Consider the following 23,900-nt stretch of genomic DNA (forward strand, 5'->3'; position numbering starts at 1 on the left):
GAGTACATATGTATGCTTATACTTTTCAGAGGTCTGATATTGTTCTATGTACAATCCTTGTTTTGTTGATTGCATGTAATATTCTAATTTTCCGAAATTGTGGATTTGGGGTTTTCATGATCTGTAAGCCATAATCATCACAATTATGACAAATCACAGCTTGAACTATCTTGCTTTGCATGTAATAAGTCTATCTTATATATTATTTTCAACTTTTAAGTTGCATTACTGAAATAATTGAACTTTTGCATGATATTCTAATTTTTCGAGTTTCACCTGTTTATCACCCTCACTCCTGTCTTCACCTTATTACTGTACTCCTCAACTCCTGCTAATTCTGAACCCACATACAAATAAAACCTGGACACTGGGACCTGTCCCTCCATATAAGACATACTCAGGGGCGGACTGACCATTTGGAAACTTGGGCACTGCCCGAGGGCCCGGGGTCAGTGGGGGCCCTATGAGATGCCCCTGGTACCATTTTCATAGGCTTTTTTGAGTTTGGGCAAAGATACAGGGGCCCCATGATCCCCTATTGCCCGGGGGCCCCATGAGTTGTCAGTCCACCCCTGGACATACTCCCATGTTACCTCTCTCATCCTTCTGCTTCTCCTAACATTCGGAGACATTTCCCCAATTCCTGGGCTGCCATCTTTTTGACTAACACACCTGGCACCCCCTATCCTCTAACAGCAGCCACAATCCAAATAATCTTGTTACTATTCCTCTTCTTCCTAGAACCAGCCTCCCCTTTTCCTGTGCCCTTTGGAATGCCCACTCTGTAACAAACTCACCTCTGTACATGACCTTTTTATCACAAACTCCTTTAACCTACTTGCAATTTACGGAAACCTGCCTTCATGATGTCTTTCTTTCTCCTGCCCTCTCCCATGGTGGACTCACTCCCAGCCCTAGTGGATGGAAAGGAGGTGGAGTTGGAATCCTCCTTGCTGTGATCTATTGGCCTCCTTGACTGGTATCAAGCTTTCTTGATGTCCTCTCTGCCTGGCTGCCTTACTTTCTCTCTTCTGAAATTCCCACAATCATTCTTGACTTCAACATCCCTGTTAATCTTAACACTCCTGCTACCGCTAAACTTCTGAGCTTAACCACTTCTTTTGACCTAAAACAATGGACACTTGCTTCTACCCAGCTACATACCAACTCTTCAATCTAACCTCATCTTTTGCCTTAACACAATGGATACAGTCCTCCACTCACTCTGATGGAAATACATTAGACCTTGTTTTCTCCCATCTTTGCACTCCCCACAACCTCAAAACCCCCCCCCCCCCCCCCCGTTTCCTCTCTCTGATCACAATCTCATCACCTTCACGTTGTCCTCATCTTCAAACACCTATCCCTCCGAACAGCAAATACCCGTAAAAACCTTCACAACTTAAACCCTTCTCTTTTCTACTCTGCAGCTGACCGCCTCTCTGACAGAATCTCTCCCCTGTCCTGCCCTGACCAGGCCACTGCTGTTTACAACAGTTCGCTTTCATCTACACTAGACTCACTTGCTCCTCTAACTACACGAAGTATCAGGCCCCGACTATTACAACCATGGCAGACTGACGACACCGGAAATCGTAAGTGACATAGTCGTGCACTGGAGTGACTGTGGCGTAAAACCAAATCTCAGCAAGCATTCACCCTATATAAATCTGCTCTCTTTCACATACAATTCCTCCCTCCATGCTGCCAAACAAGCCTACTTGGCACTCTTATTAATACCTTGTCATCCAGTCCTCATCGTCTCCTCTTTACTTTTAACTCCCTACTTTCTCCACCTCCACCCAGTACCTCACTCACTGCTTACGAGATTGCAAATCATTTCAAAAACAAGATTGATGCAATTCGTAGGGGCATCTCCACTGCAGACATCTATCCCTCTTCACATACCTTATACTAAACCTCCCTCAACACTTTCCTCTCTTGACCTTGCCACTACTGAAGAGGTCACTAAAGTTTTCTCAGAAGCCCATCTCACTACCTGCCTCCTCGATCCTGTCCCCTCAACTACTACGGTCACCCTCTTCTATACTATGCTCCCTCACATCTCTCCCTCTCTAATGGTGCCTTCCCCATCCCTCTAAAGCGTGCACACATCACTTCCATACTTAAAAAGCCCTCGCCGGACCCCACCAACCTGATCAAATTAAGACCCATCTCCTTGCTCCCGTTTACCTCTAAACTCTTAGAATGATTGGTCTACGATCTCCTGAGCTCCTACCTCACTGACAACAACCTTCATGACCTTTTACAGTCTGGCTTTCGCTCACTCCACTCCACTGAAACTGCCCTACTAAAACTCACTAATGATTTACGAACTGCTAAAACCAATGGCAACTACTCTGTACTCTTACTACTTGACCTTTCTGCGGCTTTTGATACAGTTGACCATCCCCTCCTACTCAAAAAAAACTCCACTCGGCCTCTGAGACTCTGCTCTCTCCTGGTTCTCCTCCTACCTATCGCAGCACTCCTTGAGCGTTACCTATAACTGTCTCCTCTCCACTTCCTCTTTCTGTTTGGGGTCCCTCAAGGTTCTGTCCTTGGACCTCTTCTCTTCTCCACCTATACCTCCTCCCTTGGTCACTTGATAAATTCCCATGGCTTTAAGTACCATCTCTATGCTGATGACACACAAATCTGTCTTTCTACTCACCTCATCCTTTCGGTCTCTTCTCGCATTACTAACCTACTAAGTGATATATTGGCATGGATGTCACTCTACTTCCTCAAACTCAATCTTTTGAAAACTGAGCTCATACTTTTTCCTCTAGCCCATGCCCCCTCCCCTGACTTCTCCATCAAGATCAATAATACAACCATCAGTCCCTTCCCTCATGCCAGGGTGTTAGGTGTAATCCTAGACTCCCATCTGTCCTTTTCAGCTCCAAATCCAATCGCTGTCCAAATTTTGTAGACGTCACCTTCGCAACATCTCCAGGATATGCCTGTTCTTAACCTCTGAAACTACTAAGCAACTTATTCACTCCCTGGTTATCTCTCGCCTTGACTATTGTAACTCCCTCCTCACTGGCCTACCTCATCGTAGGCTATCCCCTCTTTATTCTATCATGAATGCTGCTGCCAGACACATCTGCCATCCCTCTCTGCCAATCCCTCCACTGGCTTCCCATTGCCCAACAAATAAAATTCAAAACAATAACATATAAAACCATTTATAACTCTGCCCCCAAATACATTACCAATCTTGTCTCCAAATATCACCCAAACCGTCCTCTCCGCTCCTCGCATGACCTCCTGCTCTCTAGCTCCCTTGTCTCCTCCTCCCATGCTCATCTCTAGGACTTCTCCAGAGCCTCCCCCATCCTCTGGAACTCTCTACCCCAATCTATCAGACTTTCGCCTACTCTGCGCACGTTTAGGCCATCTCTGAAAACCTATCTCTTCAGGGAAGCCTATCCTTCTTTCAGCTAATAACAGAATCTTCTATTCCTTCTACCAGTCCACCCCCCGCAGTTATTACCTTTTGTACCACCAGCCCCTCCCTCTTACATTGTAAGCTCCAAGGAGCAGGGCTCTCCTAACCCTCTTGTATTGAACTGTATTGTTGCTGTATTGTCTCCCTTTATATTGTAAAGCGATGAGCAAACTGTTGGCGCTGTATAAATCCTGTATAATGATAATAATTCTCTAACGGTAAGTGCCTTGACCTTGTATTCTCCTACCTATGCACTCCTGGCAACCTCACCAACTTTCCTTTTCCTCTCTCTAATCACTCCCTTATTGGCTTCACTTTCTCCTTGGCTTCTTCCTCTTTGTCTTCCAACTACCAAACAGTTACCCATAGAAACCTTCGCTATCTTACCCTTCTCTTCTTTTTGCTGCAACTTTTTCTATGACAAAATCTTAGCCCTGTCCTGCCCCAACCTGGCCACTTCTGTCTGAAACAGTTCACTCTCATCCACCCTGGACACATTGGCCCCCCTCATTACACACAGAATTAGGCCCTAATTGCTGCAGCCCCAGCAAACAGACAATACCAGATGCCTCAAAAAATGTAGCCGTGCTCTTGAGCGTTTATGGCGTAAGACTAAGGCCCAACAAGACTTTGACCAATCTAAATCTGCCCTTCAAAAATACAATTCCTGTCCCCACACTGCCAAACAGACCTATTTTATCATTCTCTTTAACACCCTCTCACGAAATGTCTCTCAACTCTTCTACCTTTAACTCTCTACTTCGTCCTTTTTTACCTCCACCCTCTAACTCACTCACTGCCCAGGAGATTGCTAATCACTTCAAAAATAAGATTGATACAATTCGTGATGAAATGTCCACTGTACAGATATCTCACTCACCATACACTCCTTGTCCACCTGCACAATCTATATGTATTATGTAGAGTGGCAGCGGGTACTAGTCCTGACCCGGAGTATTATGCTCAGTATTAGGCAGAGTGCCAGCGGGGTTGGCTGCGGAAGTCTGGCATCAGCGCAGACCTCCCAGCAGCTTCGGCAGCGGACCCACAATGAAGAGTCCTGCGCTAGCCTTCTTAAAGCCAGGCAGGACGCTTCCTGGTTGCCTCAGCAACGTCCGGCCCAGCAAGGCGCAGCATTTTCTCCGGCGGGTGCAGGGCGTGGGAAGCCTCGTGCCCGCGCTGCAGCTGCCGGGGGGCGTGCGGCGCCAGGTTGGCGGCCCCACGCCGGAATCCCCCCAGCGGGGTGTCACTCCTCTCACGGCTATATGGACGGAGAGGTGTGAGGTCTCCAGCCTGTCTTCAAAGACTGCGTCAGGATGTGAGGAGGTGACAAGGGGCAGGGGGGGTGAGGTGACCCCTCTCATCCTGTGCAGTCTATCTTCAAAGGCTGCGACAGGATGAGAAGAGGGTGAGGGGACACGAGGAAGACACATGCATCGGAGGGGGGGTGGCAGAAGAGGAGCAGGCACTCCATGACCGCCATCATGGGCTTTCTTAGTGAGTTTTTCTTGGCAGTGATTCTGGAGTGGAAGTGCATACACCTGGGGAGGATTTGTGCCTGAAAACATGCTGTTTCTGCTGTACTTTTACAGCTTATGGTCTTGTGCGTGTGCTATTGATTAGGGTGATGGCACTGTGTTTTTGTTACACCCTAATCTATGCTTTTCCTCCTCTGAAATGTCTTTGCCATCTTTGCAGGACAAAGATTGAGAGCATTCTGATGATCTTCATTGCTCTGTGCTGGCCCAGGCGGATGAGGTACACTGACCTGGTAAGACTTCTGGCAGATGCTGCCAAATGGTCATGATTTTCTGTCCTCAGAACTGGTTTGCCCACCTGATGTATGGTCGTTAGCTTGAACAGGATCTGAAGGACAGGGGCATCTAAGTCTGTGATCTAAATTTTCCTATGATGCTAAAAGCTAGGAAGAGAGAGAAAACAGGTGGCACACACACCTAGTGCATTATCCAAGGTTTATTGTAGGAATTAAATCATAAAAACATACTCACAGACGAAGCATGTATCTAAAAAGCATAGAAAAATTACAATGGCCACGACGACGGGCAAGGTGTTCTCACTGTCAGTGCGGTCAAATGGCTGACGCGTTTCGGGGACGAATCCCTTTCCTCAGAGCTGATGACCAACCTCTGATGCTGATGCACGATGAATGGAAAGTAAAGTAAGAGCCCTGCTGTTGAGGCATCAAAAGTAGGGCTCTTACTTTACTTTCCATTCATCGTGCATCAGCATCAGAGGTTGGTCATCAGCTCTGAGGAAAGGGATTCGTCCCCGAAACGCGTCAGCCATTTGACCGCACTGACAGTGAGAACACCTTGCCCGTCGTCGTGGCCATTGTAATTTTTCTATGCTTTTTAGATACATGCTTCGTCTGTGAGTATGTTTTTATGATTTAATTCCTACAATAAACCTTGGATAATGCACTAGGTGTGTGTGCCACCTGTTTTCTCTCTATCCAGTGGCTGATTTCCCCGTCTGAGGAGGGCTGCACCCCTGGAACATTTCCTTTTGGTTGTCGCTGTCCTCGTACCCTTGGCTTCCCTTTTGGCTGTGCATATCCTAAGGCGCTGGAGAGTACATACGCTAAAAGCTAGGAAGTCTACTTCTTGCAAGGTCTATGATCAGAAATTGAAGGCTTACTTCACTTGGTGCAAATCCTCTCCTTCTTGCAGCTGAATCTGAACCAGTGTTTGGCTCTCAGCATTATCAAAGGTCCACTTAAACCCCTTCTATTCTGTTTCAGCTACCATTGGCCTCTAACTCTTTAAATTATAAGTTCACCTTTCTGAACATGTTACCCCCATATTTAGGATGTAACATGCAACATGTTTAGCATCAGATCCCTTTCCCCTCCATACTCCTGTCCTTGTGGCAGCGAGACAGAAATCTTCTCCCTGTGCCTTTTACCACAATTCAAAGAGAGCGCAGCTGTACGGGGCTATGCCTACAAGGCCGCATCATTGATTCACTGATCCCTTTGGGGCTTTTGGCTTGTAGTTCACAATGAATTACCAGGGCGCTGTGTTGATTCATTGATTCTTCCTGTCAGTGGAAAACTTCCTGCCTGTACGATGTATGGGTGGACAGCTTACACTGACAGTCTGCTGGAGACCTGCATGGCTATAACGATCTGCTGACCGCGAGTACAATTCTTTCCAAGCTCCTAAAACAAAATTGTAAATTAAAAGTTACCTGCAATGAATGTGCATTTATTGTGAGAAGGTGGACCTTTTAAGACCTTTCTTCAGTTATTCCTTGTAGGTCCACCCATCTGCTGCTTGTGATTCTGTGGGATCTGAATCTGGTTCTCTCAGTGCTTAAGAGACTGCCAGCTGGTTGAACCAATTAGAGACATTCTTCTCTCTGCTCTTACCCGCAAGGTGGTGTCTCTTGTAGCTGTCACCTCAGCAAGGCAGGTTTCTAAACTGGTGGTCTTATCCTGCAAGGCACCAGTTATGATTTGCATAGGTACAAAGTCATGTTGAGAACCAGAACATCTTCTTGCCTATGGTAGTTTTCTGCCTCTTAACTCAAACAGGACATTATTCTTCTGTCCCTCTGTCTGGCTTCAGTTTACCAAAAGGAAATGTGCTTCCTTTGTCTGGATGTGGCTCAGACTAGGAGAGTCTGTCTTTCAGCCACTACTTCTTTCATAAAGACTGATACCCTATGTGCCATTCTTGGTGGACCTCAAAAGTGTGCATCGGCATCTTTTTCCACCATCTCTAGGTGGCTCTGGCAGATCATCATTTAAAGCTTATGGTCTCAAGGACTGAATTCCATTCTGGTTAAGGTACTCACTCCTAGTCCTATGATTGCTTTTTGGGCTTTTCATCATCAGGAAACTGTTTCTCAGATTTGCAAGGCTGCCACTGAGTCTTCTGCTCACATTTTTTCTACGTTCTACAAGGCATTTTGGCCTTGACCTATGAGCTGCCAGTAGTTACCAGTTTTTTGGGTTATTATTTCTTTTTACCGCTTTGCTACAAAACTAAGGCATGCTGTTGTAGGGAGTTATTCTGGTCATCCTTTAGGCTGGACTGTAACCCGAAGCAGGGGCAGACTGACCATTTGGAAACTTGGGCACTGCCCGAGGGCCGGGGTCAGTAGAGGGCCCCATTAGATGCCCCTGGTACCTTTTTCATAGGCTTTTTTGAGTTTGGGCAAGGACACAGGGGCCCCATGATACCCTATTGCCCGGGGGCCCCATGAGTTGTCAGTCCGCCCCTGACCCGAAGGGTTATGACTTCCTGTGCCCTTCAATTGGCTCCAATAAAATGTTTTTTGGCAAGCACAAATATACTATTTTTTCCCCATGCAAACAAAAGGGAAAGCCGAGCAATCAAAGAGCAACCCAGGAGGCCAATTGTGTCTATGAAAGAAACAACTAAAGGTAAAACTTTTCTTAGTTTTGGATAGAGTTTCCGAGGGACTGGAACCCCCGTCAGATGTGTTTTTTTTTTTTTTTTTTTTTTGCCTGTGCCCCTGTTGGGGAGATTCATCCTCTCCATTTGTGCCTTTTTATCCTTATCAGAAGTGGGAGTAAAAGAAAATCCCATGTTGGGTTGACATCAGAATAATAATGGGGGGGGGGGAGGGAATGGAAGACACTAGTTCTGGTGACACCCCTGAATTCCTTTACTTTGGAAGGAGGGGCTTCTTATTTTTTGTTTTGGCTATGGAACAGGAAGTGATGTCTCCCCAATGAGACACAGATGGGGGAAAAAAAACAAACGGACAAGGGACTAAATCATCCCTCACACTATGCAAAATAGGAAATAGGATTGCCTTTTAATTCTACTTTAGGCACCATGAAAGCATGCTTGTTGATTTACACATACCCCTAGACATATTTACTTTAGCAAGAAAGTTTAAAAAAAAAATAAATTCTTTTCAGGAGTTAGATCTTTGTTAATCAGGTAATGTGTGAAATTGTGATAAGAAATGTATTTTCTAATGTAATGCTGTAAATACCACATATATTTATTGGGGCATCTTGTAAGTGTCACATCTCTGGTCTGCAGATGAAGAATAAAGTTTAAATCCAGCATGCCAAAAAAACAAGCTTCTCCTTTGCCACGATCAGAATGCCTGTGTGCCATTTGTCGGGAGATCTTATTGGAGCCGGTGACGCTCCCATGCAGTCATACTTTGTGCCATCCCTGTTTCCAGAAGACTGTGGAGAAAGCTAGCCTGTGCTGCCCTTTTTGTAGGCTGCGAGTTTCCTCCTGGGCTCGTCACAGTGCCCGCTCAGGAACACTAATCAACAAGGAACTTTGGGAGATCATCCAGCGTCAGTATCCAGAGGAGTGCAAACGCCGTACTTCTGGACTAGACACTGAAGAAGATGAATTCGAAGATGGTGAGACCACTTATGTTATCTATGTATGTTGCTAGCTTTTTTCCCCTCTGATGCAAGAGCAATGTACAGAGAACAAACGACTTGCAAAACTCAAAAGGGAAATAATTGTGATGTATGATTAGAGTGAAGACGCATTCAAATTTCTGTGCTTAAAATGCATGCAGTGTTAAAGTATAAGTGAGCCCTCACCTTGTAAAACAACCCATTCAGTTTAAAATAGAAATGAAAGGCAAAACATTTATATATACATATAAATAAAATTATTTTCGCTTTCTTTTTTTTTTTTTTTTTTTTTATCACATAACTCTGTTCCCAACTGCATAAAAAGCTCAGAGAGCTGGGGATTGAGAAACAGCAGCACACTGGTTTTCTCAGTAAATGGTTGTGCGGTGGGGGGTGTCAGCACAAGTCTGATCATTGGAGGAGAGCAGGCTGAGTTCCCAGCACAGGCAGAAAACTAAGCACACTCCTGCCTAGTATAGTTCGTATTTAATGGGAAAGCAGAGTGACTGACAGGAACATCAGGGATTTCACGCAAAGGAAGCAATACAAAGAACAAGATACTTTTTCATACAAGTACATAGTACATGTCAGGAATATGAAATGTTGAGGTAAATATATTCTTTAATGTTTTGTGGCACTTTTTTCATATATTGTGTTGTGTTTTTAATGTGTTTAATTTTTTTTTTCTTTCTATAAGCCTTTTATGTTATCGGAGACCTACTGTATACTACTGATAATAAATAAATAGCTCTCCATATGTTTAGATGCAAAAAGTAATAAACAGAGGTGTACACAGGTCATTAGTGTAGAAGATAAAATACAGTTTCCAATACAATTTGTGCAAAAATATCAGTCTGGTTTTCAGTTATGTCCTGGTTTAAAAATAAAACATTATTTCAAACCCCTTGATGACTGAATATTTTGCTAATGTTTCCCTGTTAAAATACATTTGTCATGTTAGAAATATGATGGTGTCATTGCTAAGCTGCTTCTGAAACTGCCTGCTTGTTTGTGCTTTAATTTTGGTTAAAATAAGTATTACCTGATGTTTTGCTGCTTTTTGCCCTAGACTTCACACCTCATCCAGCTCGACAACTGTGCAATCCAGGGGAAATCAGAAAAGAATATGAAGCTGAAATAAGTAAGGTAAGAAGTAGTTCTAATACATTAATATTTCAGGTAGATAATGCCATTATTTTTTTTTTACCTCAAATGCTGCAGTCAGTGACTTGTTTGGCAGCTAGGAAGACTACTTTTCTGCTTTTGGAACTCACTTTCCCCAGCAGCAGGCAGAAGACAAGGGTTGCTGTTCCCTGAGACAACAGCAGTCTATCTAGTGGTCCAGCATGCCCTTTCATAAAAATTACTACTTTCCAATCAGCAAGGCTCCTGCTTCCTGACCAAAGAGCAGCCTGATGCTCGGAAAGTGTGTTTTGGAAGTGGTGCTGGAGTGCAATTATTTTTTTTTTTTTAATCTTTTTTTCAACCACAAAACACATTTTGGGGCTGTATTATATCCTTGTATTCTACTTTTACATAACCAGTTAGCAGAGTTTCATGATTCTGTTTCAGATCTTGCCATTTTTCTCAACAATGTGTGTATATAGATTTTAGTTTTTGTAGAGTCTACTTGTGTGTCCTCTTAGATTGAAGCTGAGCGGCTCAGGAGAGAAGAGGAAGAAAGTAAGGCAAGTGAGGATTATATTCATAAGCTTTTGGCAGAGGAGGAAGCGGAGCAGCGATTGTCTCTAGAACACACACAAAGGGAGCTGGAACAGCAGATGAAAAAAGATGAGGAGCTCGCCTGGATGCTCAGCAGTGATCTGGTAAATAGTGAGACTATGTAGAAGCCATATGGCTCATTGTTAATTTTTTGTAAATATTTACACTTAAAGGGAAATCTATACATATACATACACTGTAGATAAAAAGTATACACACCGCTGCTAAAATGTCAGGTTTCTGTGATGTAAAAAAATGAGACACAGATAAACAATTTTGGAACTTTTTTTTCCACCTTTTTAATGTGACCTATAAACTGTACAACTAGATTGAAAAACAGATATTTGTTGTTTTTTTTTGGGGGGGGAGGGGGTTAAAAAACTAAAATAATGTGGTTGCATAAGTGTGCACACCCTCTTATAACTGGGGATGTAGCTGTGTTCAGAATTAGGAAATTTAAAATTATGTTAAATAGGAGTCAGTGCACCTGCTATCATTTAAAGTGCCTCTGATTAACCCCAAATAAAGTTCAGCTGTTGTAGGTCTTTCCTGACATTTTCTTAGTTGCATCCTACAGAAAAAGCCATGGTCCGCGGAGAGCTTCCAAAGCATTAGAGGGATCTCATTGTTAAACTGTATCAGTCAGGAGAAGAGTACAAAAGAATTTCCAAGGCATTAGATATACCGTGGAACACAGTGAAGATAGTCATCATCAAGTGGAGAAAATATGGTGCGGCAGTGACATTACTGCCACTAGAGTCCTCTTCCACTCCTCCATGATGACATCATGGAGCTGGTGGATGTTAGAGACCTTGCGCTCTTCCACCTCTCGTTTGAGGATGCCCCACAGATGCTCAATAGGGGTTAGGTCTGGAGACATGCTTGGTCAGTCCATCACCTTTATCCTCAGCTTCTTTAGCAAGGCAGTGGTTATCATGTTGGAATACTGCCCTGCGGCCCAGTCTCCTAAGGGGGGGGGGTCATGCTCTGCTTCAGTATGTCACAGTACATGTTTGCATTCATGGTTCCCTCAATGAACTGTAGCTCATTGATGACGGCAGCACTCATGCAGCCCCAGACCATGACACTCCCACCACCATGCTTGATTGTAGGCAAGACGCACTTGTCTTTGTACTCCTCACCTGGTTGCCACCACACACGCTTGACACCATCTGAATCAAATCAGTTTATCTTGTTCTCATCAGACCACAGTACATGGTTCCAGTAATCCATGTCCTTAGTCTGCTTGTCTTCACCAAACTGTTTTGTAGGCTTTCTTGTGCATCATCTTTAGAAGAAGCTTCCTTCTAGGATGATAGCCATGCAGACCAATTTGATGCAGTGTGCGGCATATGGTCTGAGCACTGACAGGCTGACCCCCCCCCCCCCCCCCTTAAACCTCTGTAGTAATGCTGTCAGCACTTATGCATCTATTTCCCAAAGACAACCTGTGGATATGACTCTGAGCACGTGCACTCAACTTCTTTGGTCGACCATGGGAAGGCCTGTTCTGAGTGGAACCTGTCCTGTTAAGCCACTGTATGGTCTTGGCCACCGTGCTGCAGCTCAGTTTCAGGGTCTTGGCAACCTTCTTATAGCCTAGGCCATCTTTATGTAGAGTAACCATTCTTTTTTTCAGATCCTCAGAGAGTTCTTTGTCATGAGGTGCCATATTGAACTTCCAGTGACCAGTATGAGAGAGTGAGAGCGATAACACCAAATTTAACACACCTGCTCCCCATTCACACCTGAGACCTTGTAACACCAACAAGTCACATGACACCGGGGAGGGAAAATGGCTAATTGGGCCCAATTTGGACATTTTCACTTAGGGGTGTACTCACTTTTGTTGCCAGCAGTCTAGACAGTAATGGCTGTGTGAGTTATTTTGAGGGGACAGCAAATTTACACTGTTATACAAGCTGTACACTCACTACTTTACATTGTAGCAAAGTGTCATTTCTTCAGTGTTGTCACATGAAAAGATAGAATAAAATATTTACAAAAATGTGAGGGGTGTACTCACGTGTATGTGTGTGTGTGTGTATATATTTGTTGTTTTCTTGTTTGTGTGATTGACACACTGGTTTTCCCACATCTTTTCCAAGATGTGTCAAAATTTCCACAACTTCTAAAGGTCTGAAGGCCCTGTAGCTTTTCTCATTAGAACACTTAGATTTTCTTATGAGGCAGTCTCTCCAATTCAGGAATTAGCCTGGCAATGATATGATAAAAAACATTTGTTGCAGATTCCAGCCTTTTTCTGTTCTGAAGCAAGTTTGCCAAAATCCTTGCAATGTATATAGAGGACCTAGAATTTGTTTTTTTTTCTAACAAAACTGTAGTTACACTTTAAAGTGATATTAAAGCCTTGTTTAAAAAAAACAAAAAAAAGAAACGTTCTACTAACCTGCTCTGTGCAGTGGTTATGCACAGAGCAGCTCGTATCCTCCTCTTCTCTGGTCCCCCACTGGTGCTCCTGCCCACTCCCACCTGCTGAGTGTCCCCGAGCGGCGACTCTGCCTTTCATCTCGGCCCCGACTTCTGAATGGCTCCCACTGCTGCCTCAGCCAATCAGGAGTAAGAGTCCCCGGAGAACTGAGGCTTTCGTGGTCATCGCTGGATCGAGGGGGGGTAAGTAGCACACTTACCCCCCCCTTTCATGCATAGAATGTATGAAGGTAAGACACCTTGAGCCTTTACGACCACTTTAAGGTCCATTTCACATTATGTTTGGTGACAGACGTTTTACTACATGGTAAAACGTCTGTCTCCGCAGGGACACAGGAAAGCACATTGCGACGCCCGACATTGCACTGTATGTTTTTGTACACTTCACATAGTTTGTTCAAAACAAAAAAAAAGGGGGGGAGGGGTGCCATATGATGCGCTGAATTGCACATCCCTCTGCCCCCTACCGCAGCAGGCAAAAGAGCAGATAGGGGGGTGGATCGCTGTGATTTACCGGCTGTGTAGTGTGAATACAACTAAAGGTTTAACTTTATTTTTTTCCCCCCCACTAGAATGAGTCCACAGCATCATCTGTTCAAATATCTCCACTGGAGTCACCTATAGTCATCAAGAAGGCAGTCGCTGTAAAGTCTTGTAAACATATGAAAAGCAACAGGACACAGTTTGGAGACATTCAGAGGTGAGGAAGGAAGTCATTTACAGTGTTAAGTGGAATCTTGCAGCAGAAAATCTAACTTGATTAGGAATGGCAAAATGATGGTACCATATATGACTCGGTCAAATTAAACATCAGTATTGCATCAATTTTGTACTGTATGGACACTGTCTTGTCAAAAGCACTGGGTCCTCTTCTGGTCTCTTAAAGTGGAATTCGAGTCACTACCCCCCCCCCCCCCCCCCATTCTAAACCTATTCTTTCTAACCCTGTAAAGAAAAGATTGCTATACTTTTACTGAAGTTGGTACGGTCCCAGGCTGATCTGTAAGCAGCAGCTGCTGTGTGCAGCAGAGGCAGCCGATGATGGATGCCCCATAGTAAGTCTATGGGTGACATCTCCTAGACATTTCCCAGCTGTTGTTGGCTTTCTCTTCTGCACTGAAGCCACTGCTGGAGACCAGACCAGAGCGGCTTCAGAATAGGTAAGTATAGCAGTCTTTTCTTTACAGGGGAGTAGGTTTAGCATTAGGTAATGGCTGGAATTCCACTTTAAATCTGATCTCTAGCTTACTCTCACATTATATAATTTGTGCTCAGCTGGCCAAAACAAACTATTTCCTACACTAACAGATGTGCCTGCTGTGTGTGCTGTATAAACTGTATGTAGCCCCAGCTACATACAGTATACAACCTTGTCTTATGGCTGTGGGATACGAACATCCTGTTTCCACAACCAGAACAAAATTAAGTTAGGTTGAGCGGTTCTCAGCCATTCATAGGCAGCTTTGTGTTCTCTGAATGCAGAGCTTCCTCTGATTGTCTGTCTGGCTGAGGCAAAGATCGTAACATTATCCACCCTCCTGTCTGCGCCCCATTTGAGCCTCTTCAGGAGAGTGAGAGCCTGTATTCAGGTTTTAGCAACCAGCTTCGAGGCTGAAAATAGCTTCTAAAATACTGAGTTTGTGTTTTTCTGTTGGCAAGAATGTGACTTGATAATACTTTTACTGCTGAGCTTATTTCATGGTAGTGCATTCTTTGCTGCACAAATCTGAATCTAACCCACTCCAAAGATGCACACTTTACCTTGATTCAGTGTGTGTGTGTGTGTGTGTGTGTGTGTGTGTGTGTGTGTGTGTGTGTGTGTGTGTGTGTGTGTGTGTGTGTGTGTGTGTGTGTGTGTGTGTGTGTGTGTGTGTGTGTGTGTGTGTGTGTGTGTGTGTGTGTGTGTGTGTGTGTGTGTGTGTGTGTGTGTGTGTGTGTGTGTGTGTTACAACCCCATAGACCTCTATGGGGCCATCTCCCTTCATCCCTGGCCTCGCAACACATCCCCTATAGATGTCTGAGACTACAGCATGTAGGCATTGCCAGTATGATAACAAACACTGGAGGCCGCAGCTGTTGGGCCAGTATAACTATGCATCTATGGAGGGAGAGGGTGAGTTTGGTTAGGTCAGAGTAAAGTGTTTAGTGCACTTTGTTTTAAAGAGCACACATCCTTTAAAGTTAATTTGTTCTATGTTGCAGGTTTCTGTCACCTATATCAGTGAAGATTGTTGATACTGACAGGTCTAGTCATATCCAAAATGGGGAACTTCAGGTAAATCTGTTTTTCAAATTAAGATTTCAGCCACCTAGGAATAAATTGTTTTTTTCCATTGCGATACTGGAGTGACTGCAGCTGAATGAATTCAGAAATCATGCTTTCCTTTCTTCAGTAACAAATCCCTGTAGATCATCAGGAGTACATCTAAGCTGGTTGTCAGATAGCTGTTAGTGACCTTTAGACAGATCTGCCTCTTATGACTGATTTGATGCTAGGCGGACCTCAAAGTGTTGATGGTGGAGGGCATTCTGTAGCTAAGATGGAAGACTTGCAATTTGGCTGCGCAGGCTGGGTCATTATTATGAATGTGGCCATGAGCAAGATGCTAGACTTTATTAATAGGTTGACTTTATTAATAGGTTGAGTTGAGCTTGGAGGTGCATGAGGTTGTCATTCCTGAACTTCACATCTGTAGCTTGCAGTGGGAGAAGGCAGAAATTCCTGGCTTAAAACGGAACTGAAGGCATTTTGTAATAGACTGCGAGCATTTGGGCTATTATCACAGGAGAGACATGCAAAGTCTCTTTTGCCGTATCTTATGACAGAAGAAACTTTGCATGTCTCTTCTGTGATGATAGCCCACCTGCTCGCAGTGTTCTACAGCATGTGATGTAAGCTGTTCATGTGCTTACATCTCGTCCCTGTGTGCCAGGATGACTGACTCCTGCAAATGTGCATGAGTTTCATCAACCCTCGCTGGCCAGTGCAGATGCCAGAGGACTGGCACTGATGAGGGACCTGGGCTCTTAGAGAGGAGGTAAGTATAATACCTTTAGTGCCACATAAAACTTTATAAAGGCAGCCATTGTGATTCCCTAGAGCACGAGTGTCAAACTGGCAGCCCTTCAACTGTTGCCAAACTACAAGCCCCATGATGTATTGCAAGATTGACAGTTACAAGCATGACTCCCAAAGGCAGAGGCATGATGGGACTTGTAGTTTCGCAACAGCTGGAGGGCCACCAGTTTGACACCCCTGCTCTAGAAGTTTGGGATACTGAAGCTTGCAGAAAGTTTCTAGCTGGTAGGAGGCTGAAGGCTTCATGGCTGACTTCAAGCAGTACTGAACAATATGAGTCTTTCCTAAGGACCGATTGCGCTTCCTGGTTTTAACATTCAATGCAAGAAGCCCAGTTTCTAATTTTGTAACTGTTAGAACATACACCCTGGAATTCATAAAGACTGGTGCAGACAGATTTTGCAAAAAGTGTTTCTCATGCTTTCTACAAATTGGTGAAAAAATGCACCAAATTAATTTACCTATTTAAAACTTGTACTTGAATTTGGCTCATGCTACACCACTTTTAGAAGCCACATGAGATACTTCTGCAAACTCTGTCTGAGACAGTTTTTTTTTAACCAACTGAAAGAGAGTTGGTTTCTTTTACATCTAAGGCATTCAATGCAACACCGTGTAAAAGTGGCATAGTTTAGAACTACCTGAATTTGGTGCACAAGTCCCTGTCTTAACCAAAAGTGTCACAAATGTTTCATGAATTTATTGCAAAACATCTACAAGGGGTTAACGACAGAAAAGTGACACAGCAGCATGAATTCCCCACAGTGTTCAAATATTATGTACAACTGTTAACGAGATCTGCCAGCACAGTACAAACATTGTTAATTATGGCAAACACTGGTCCTCGACCCCCTCATAAACAAAGCGAATGACAGAATTTTTCAGTGAATGAGAACATGTACCAAATGTAAAGTACAGGGGTTAGACAAAAAAAAAATGGAAACACTACATGATTTGCAGGTGTGAAAGTGACAACATGTTTCACAGTGGAAGTGATGTACCACTCTTTTGCTTCCACTGTGTGATGAGACACCTAGATAACATGCAAAGAGGGCAAATTGTTGGTGCCACTTAGTTGGTGGCAGCCTCTGTGGCTGACGTTGCTAATTTATTTGCTGTTTGGCAAGGTAGAGTATCAAAGCTTATGATGGCATACACATTGTGTATTCTTTACAAAGTGAAGCTTTCCTACATTTACAGAGGTAGACAAAAAATGGAAAAACTGCATGATTTGCAGATGTGAAAGTGACGACATGTTTTGGGTTGAACACTTTTGCTTCTACTGTGTGATGAGACGCCTAGCTAACCGGAGGGAAGCCTCACTTTTGTCATTCACTACATGCGCTGCTAGTAATACAGTCTTATCACAGCTTGCTGAGCTTCAAGGAGGGCAAATTGTTGGTGCCTTTATCTGGTGTCCCTGTTGCTGAAGTTGCCGTGTTTCAAAAACTTTTGATAAGCATAACTGCGTTCGCCATGGTCAACTGACCGAAAAAGACAAAAGGACATTGCGCAGGATTATGAACCAGAATAAGAGAACTGCTGCAAAAGTGACTGCAGAGCTCAATCTCAGTCTTTACGAGACTGATGCAGATTGGCACAGTTATATATCAAGATATGACTTGGATAGGTATAAAGGGAGGGTGAGGGGGTGATACAAACACTGGGGCATTTTATTTCCCTTAATGCAGGGCGTGTATTAGGGTAAATAATGTCCAGGCTTTAGAAGCACTTTCACGTCTGGTAAGCAGTACATGTGTGTTAAGGTGCTGGTGCACTGAAGGTGGTACAGAAGGACAATATTTCTGCTTATTGCTTGGACGGTTATCATTGGTCACATTATTATTGAGCACTTTATTTACTGTACTCTATGAATATTTGTCACTTGGTTACATGAAAGTGGTGTTTGAGTAGTTTTGCACTTTTCACTTGTGAGAGTTGTTTGTTTAAAGGAACAGTGCAGCACATTTTTTACTTTTATGCAAACTGGCCCCTTTCCGACCTGGTGTTGGGGCAATCCCCACCCCCCCTTCCATCCGAGCCACATGCAGAACTTCTACCCTGACTTGGAGCAAGCACCTGCCACTCAACAGTCCAGTGTGAGAGACTCCGTGGTTAGTAGACACTCTTGCCCTAGTTGTGTTGGCTGGGTGTCACTCCAGGAAGAGTGAGGCTCAATTTTGAGTCTGTGCAGAAGTTGAAGCCTTTGTATAGCATTAACATATGTTTAGACTTTTTAGAATTTGAAGTTGTACTAACAAGGCTTGAAAGCACATTGACCTGACCAGCTCATAGACATTTGATGTCATTTGTTGGACTTTATAGTCTATGCTTCTGATTTAATGTATGTGTAGCCAGACTGTTAATTGTCTTATTTGTTGTATTCGCAGAATATAATTACTGGTGCTGAAAATGTTTTGGCCTTGCTGGAGGAATCGGTGGATGATGACGACGCAATGCCCATACTCTCCTCTCAATCATCTTTCACTCCTAACCCTAGTCCTATAGAAATATCAGATTCAGAGATTCGACTACCTGGTCTGACTAAATACTCTCCTACTAGAAATGCATTGCAGACAGAATGGTCACCCACAATCAAAGATTTAGGGCAAACGGTAAGAAATGAAGCTCACTTAATGACTACTACAGAGCTATCCCCTCCTAGGTGTTCCAGCTCTATAGATAGTAGTAGGAAATGGCAAAATCCACAAAATCTTGATATAGCTAATATGCCTGCGCATTGGAATAAACGTTCACCTAAAAGAACTCTTGATTTCTTTGGAGACACAAAGGATGAGCCAAGTGAAAAGAGGCCTTGTCTGGAGGACAGCACAGCACCTGGATATCACACAGAAAAGCTAATGGAACTGGAAGAGACTCTCCATGAGAGGAAACTGCAGGAAGAACAAGACCGGCTTCTGGCTCTAAAACTACAGAGGCTCTTGGACAATGAGGTGAAACAAGTCAGCAGACAGAAGGGTTCCACAGGTGAGTACAAGTTACGGCCAAAAAGAACCCCTCCACAGCAGGAGCCTTTGGAATCTACATCACTGAGAAGGACTGCTTCAAAGTGCTGTATGGATCAAAGCAGTTCTACGAGCTCAGAAAGTGGAGAATCTTCTGATGAAAATAAAAAACCTGCCCCAAAGAAACAAGCACAATCCTTGCCACTTAGAAATGGGCAAAGAAAAACTTCTGAACAGCCCTCATCGCCTAATGGGGTAAAAATCCTGAAACCAAGTAACAAGCAGCAAACCATACTGGACATGTTTCAAAGCGCTACAAGAAAATAGTTCAATAAGAATTTTGTTTGCTTAAAGATGAATTACAGACATGGCAATTTTTACATAGTTTCATTGGCCCAGCTTTGACAAATGCAAGTATGTATGTGCAATAACTGTGGGATCCCTCTGGAAGCAAGAAATCCATGTAGTAGGCACCACTGCTGCAATGATCTCTGCTGCATCGTTAACACAGGAGGGAGCTTGCTTACCCAGCATGGGCTCCATCCAGGGAACATTTTACTTTTTCTTGTTGAATGTAAAATGTTCTCTGGATGAGGTGGAGAGCTAAGATGTTGATATTACAATTTCCACCTCGAGCAATTGAGAAAATAAAGTGTTCTTAATGGTGCCGGTTCCTGTGCCAAGAAAGTGACCACCTGTGTTCAGTAAGTAGCAGTGCGTCAGCTCTGCGCAGGACCCAGGAACTAACCGTAATCAATGTAGTAGCGGTGCCTACTAGTGATTTTTCAGTTTACCATAGGTTGTCATATACATACTTCTGCTAGTCCAAGCTGGATCAATGCAACGATGTAAACAATTTCCATACTTGGAGACCCTGCCACCAGAACTTTGTAACAACAATCTTCCAATAAGGTTATAGGTGCTTTTAATGTATTTCATGCATGTTATTTACATGTAAAAGCCTCTATTGTGTGTACATTCAAAAGCCATAAAACAGGGTGTCTTCAAGGAGGGCTTCTAGGTTTGGTAGTAGTTTTATTTCAGACTGCTTATGCAAAATATTACTTTCAATAACGCTGTTTACAATTAATGAATGCACTTCCAGTTAATGAAAGCTAAGTGTCTGTCTGTCACTAGCTGCAACACCTCTTTTAAAATTCTTTGCTACCGTTTCATCAATCACAATGCTGCACATTTTGCCACTTGCTATTCAGAGCTACTTGCATTTTGAGGAGACTGAATGATTTCAGGCAGCAGTGTGCAGTGAAAGTTAAATTTGCTTGCTTGGTTGGGCTTACTGAATTTTGCACATGCAGTAATTGCTGTTTTTTTTATGACTCATTAAAGCACACCTTCCAATAAAATGCAATGTCCTCCTATTGGTCTGCCTCCACCCCCTGTTCCAAAACACTGCATTACTCCATTTATTTCTGCACTGCAGCATTTGAAAGAAGGAAGTTGAGGGAACAGCCACATAAGTGGACCTTGTATTCTAGTGAAGGGTGTGCTTCAAACGAGTCCAGTGTGCACAAGTGCCCCAAAGTACTACCATATTTCGGGCAGAAGGGAAAAGTTTCATTTATTCAAGCCACCTTCTGGTTCTGACAGGTCCTCAAAAATCATCTGTATAGATATATTTTTTCTATAACATGTATTTTTGAGACATTATAACCAATGAATTCTGCTGTGTGTGTATATATGGAACTGTAATTGAATAGTGATACTTTTTGTTCTGTTGCCCAGTTATGTTTTATGGTTAAGGCCTAGTACAAACAAGTTTTATAAGTCTACTGTACTCTGTGCCATGATGAGTTAGATTATACAGTTAGGCAATTAAATGTTACTATTCATTTCTTTGGATTCAGTGCTCTATGGACATTTTTTTTTTTCAGATTGCCTGGTTATAGTTTTGTCTGCTGTACGGTTATCCACTTGGCAGTCACATATAAAGCACAGTTGCAGTTTTGTGCTATAAGGACATAACAGTAAACTTTTAACCGCCTCCCGCCCACCATATAAGAAAATGACGGGCGCAAGGTGGTTCTCTCGTTTTGGGAGGATGTCATATGACGTCCTACTCTAATCAGCTCCGGGAGCGCGTGGCAGTCGGTGGTGCACGGTCTCTCAAACACAGCGGATCACCGATCAACGGAAAGAGCCGAAGATGTCGGCTCAGTCATATGATCAGCTGTGTCCAATCACAGCTGATCGCATGTAATTAAGGAAATGCCGGTTATCGGCATTTCTCTCTTCACGAGCTGTCACGCTGACAGCTCGAGAGGAGAGGAGAACGGGTAATCAGCATTCCTCGGAGGAGACGTGTACGCTGATGATCAGTGTAGCCCCAGCAGCGCCACCTGTCAGTGTCCATCAATGCCAGCTGTCATTCCCCATCAATGCCACCTGCCAGTGCCATATTAATGCCACATATCAGTGCCCATCTGAGCTGCCTTTCAGTGCCACCTATTAATGCCAGTCTGTGCCACCTATCAGTACTGCCTATCAGTGCCACCTAACAGTACCAGTCAGTACCATATGATTGCCGCCTTTCAATGCCCATCAGTGCCACCTAACAGTGCCTCATCAGTGCAGCCTATTGGTCCCATCACTGCAGCTTCATTAGTGCACATCAGTGAAGGAGAAAAAACTAAGTGAAAAATAACTTATTTACAAAATTTTATAACAAAAACTAAGACAAAATGTTTTTTTTTTTTTCTAAATTTTCAGTTTTTGGTTTGTTTAAAAAAAAAATGCAGAGGTGATTAAATACTACCAAAAGAAAGCTCTATCTGTCTCAAAAAAATGATAAAAATGTCATATGGGTACAGTGTTGCATGACAGCGCAATTGTCATTCAAAATGACAGCACTGAAAGCTGAAAATGGGCCTGGGCAGGAAGGGGGTATAAGTGCTCGGTAGGCAAGTGGTTAATTTCCCTAATGCTAGTTACTGGTGGATCTAAAGACAAAAGTTTTGAGCTTGATTAACGTAACCTCTCCCCCAAAGTAGCATGAGCAGTACAAGTGTCATTCAATACATTCAGCTCTTGGTCACCCTTAGAAATCTGGCTTGATGTTGTTTGGTTTGTTCATGGTAAACACGTGCGTGCTGGAAGTTCATTTACAAAATAATCCTTTAGACTGCAGCTGCCGCTGAGCCTAAAGATAGCAGTGCCTCTCAGTTTAATACTGTAACTTTTCACCTAAAGCAGTATTAAGAATACATTAAATATAAAAGAAAATTAATGTTTCGCTTTCATTCATTGCAGGACACAGCAAAGATCATAAATGTGGAAGCACTGGGTTATACTGTCACCTGCAGGAGTAGGGCACTAGGTACAAATGCAAATGGTGGAATCTACTGGCTGCTGCTTTTTTTTTTTTTTTTGGTTGGGGGGGGGGGATTTCCTTTTTTTTTTTCTTTTATCCTTGTACCATGTGATTGGATTCTTCTTCTTCAGTCGACTGTTGAGCAGGAAATTCGAGTTCCTTGTTTCACCTATACTGATAATATTGGAGTTCTTTGCCACAGCATGTTTGGCTGTGATAGCTGTGTCTCTAGAGCAGCCTGTGAGAACTCGCTTGGCAGGGGCACATTTGACCAGTGGTTCTGACTAACCAGACATTGTCCCCAGACAGGCAGGCAGTGCCTTGGTTGTGGACTGAGGCAGCTTCTCGATACCCCGGAGGTCCCCGGTGGCAGTGTAGACAGAAAGGGATTTATATCCTGGGTTTAAGTCCCATTCTCCCCCTTCTCATAGGTGATATGTAAGGGCTATTGGGGGGGGGGGGGGGGTGCATGCTAGCCACTAACTTTCTGACAGTGCTTTTTCACTGTCTGTTTCTGCCAATGATCGTTCCATGGGTTTACGTCCCCATTTTCGGAATGACAGGTAATTGGAACTAACACATTGTGGCCAACTGGCAGCCATGGTTGCCATGTTTACATTAGGCTTCTGTGACTTCCTGCACTCTGCAAGATTCTTGGCTTCCTGGAAGGCATGGTCTCTGATTCCTGGGAGTGCTGTCTGTTGTGTGAGGTACTTTGGTTTTCCCCTGGCCATCTCCACCAGGAATACCTTCTGTATTCTGCTTTTGCCTGCTAGATCTTACTTCCCCTGTACTGGCTCCAATCTGGCTAGCACAACTGCGAAGGCAGCTGGTGCCTTTTGTGGAGGACTTTATGGGACAGGTCATCCTGGTGTGCAAGGGTTGTGGGCCTTGCATTCCCCTCACTGTAAAGCCCGTAAGCCTGTGTCAGATATGTCCTTTTTATAGCTTTCATTCTGCTATGGATGGATTTTTGTGTATTGTGTGCTCTGTAGCAAAGAAAATCCCTCTTCTGTCCCTCCTAAAGGATATGACATCGGGAAGAAACAACCCATGGCTCTGAGCCAGTTTATTGGGTGTGATGGATCACACAAGATGAAATATGTACACTGATCAGCCATAACATTATATTGTTACAATGGCACCTCAAAGTGGGTAGGCTATGTTAGGCAGCAAATGAACATGTTGTCCCTGAAGTTGAAGTGTTGAAGGCAGAAAAAATGGGCAGGTGTTAGGATTTTATTGACTTTGACAAGGGCCAAATTGTAACAGCCAGATGCCTGGGTCAGAACAACTCCAAAAATGCAGCTCCTGTGGGATGTTTGTGACCTACAGCAGTCAGAACCTACCAGAAGTGGTTCAGAGAAGGAAAACCAGCAAACCGACCACAGGGTCATGGGCAGCCAAGGCTCATTGATGCATGTGGGAAGCGAAGTCTGACCCGGCTTGTCTGATCCAATAGAAGAGCTACTGTAGCTCAGATTGTTGAAAACGTTAATGCTGCTTCCAATAGA

The 23,900-nt window shown here is 43.7% G+C and overlaps 1 protein-coding gene across 5 annotated transcripts in view; it reads left to right on the plus strand.

The window, feature by feature from the left end:
* Positions 1–20,918, plus strand: part of RNF168 (ring finger protein 168) — a 29,750-nt gene extending 8,832 nt beyond the window's left edge. For 3 of the 5 annotated variants that reach the window (XM_089683525.1, XM_089683522.1, XM_089683526.1), the window contains exons 2-7: positions 8,500–8,837; positions 9,910–9,986; positions 10,487–10,666; positions 13,586–13,713; positions 15,216–15,288; positions 18,483–20,918. In XM_089683525.1, coding sequence (XP_089539651.1) covers positions 8,525–8,837; positions 9,910–9,986; positions 10,487–10,666; positions 13,586–13,713; positions 15,216–15,288; positions 18,483–19,385 — 1,674 coding nt within the window. In that variant the 5' untranslated portion in view covers positions 8,500–8,524 and the 3' untranslated portion in view covers positions 19,386–20,918. Of the gene's footprint in view, positions 1–5,155; positions 5,229–8,499; positions 8,838–9,909; positions 9,987–10,486; positions 10,667–13,585; positions 13,714–15,215; positions 15,289–18,482 lie in introns of all 5 variants that reach the window. The other 2 variants (XM_089683524.1, XM_089683523.1) reach the window with 1 other exon arrangement.
* The last annotated feature ends 2,982 nt before the right edge of the window (positions 20,919–23,900 follow it).

This window comes from Staurois parvus, unplaced genomic scaffold (genome assembly GCF_062004578.1).
Source record: "Staurois parvus isolate SC_StPar_1 unplaced genomic scaffold, SC_StPar_1.0 ptg000312l, whole genome shotgun sequence".
NCBI classification, from domain to species: domain Eukaryota; kingdom Metazoa; phylum Chordata; class Amphibia; order Anura; family Ranidae; genus Staurois; species Staurois parvus.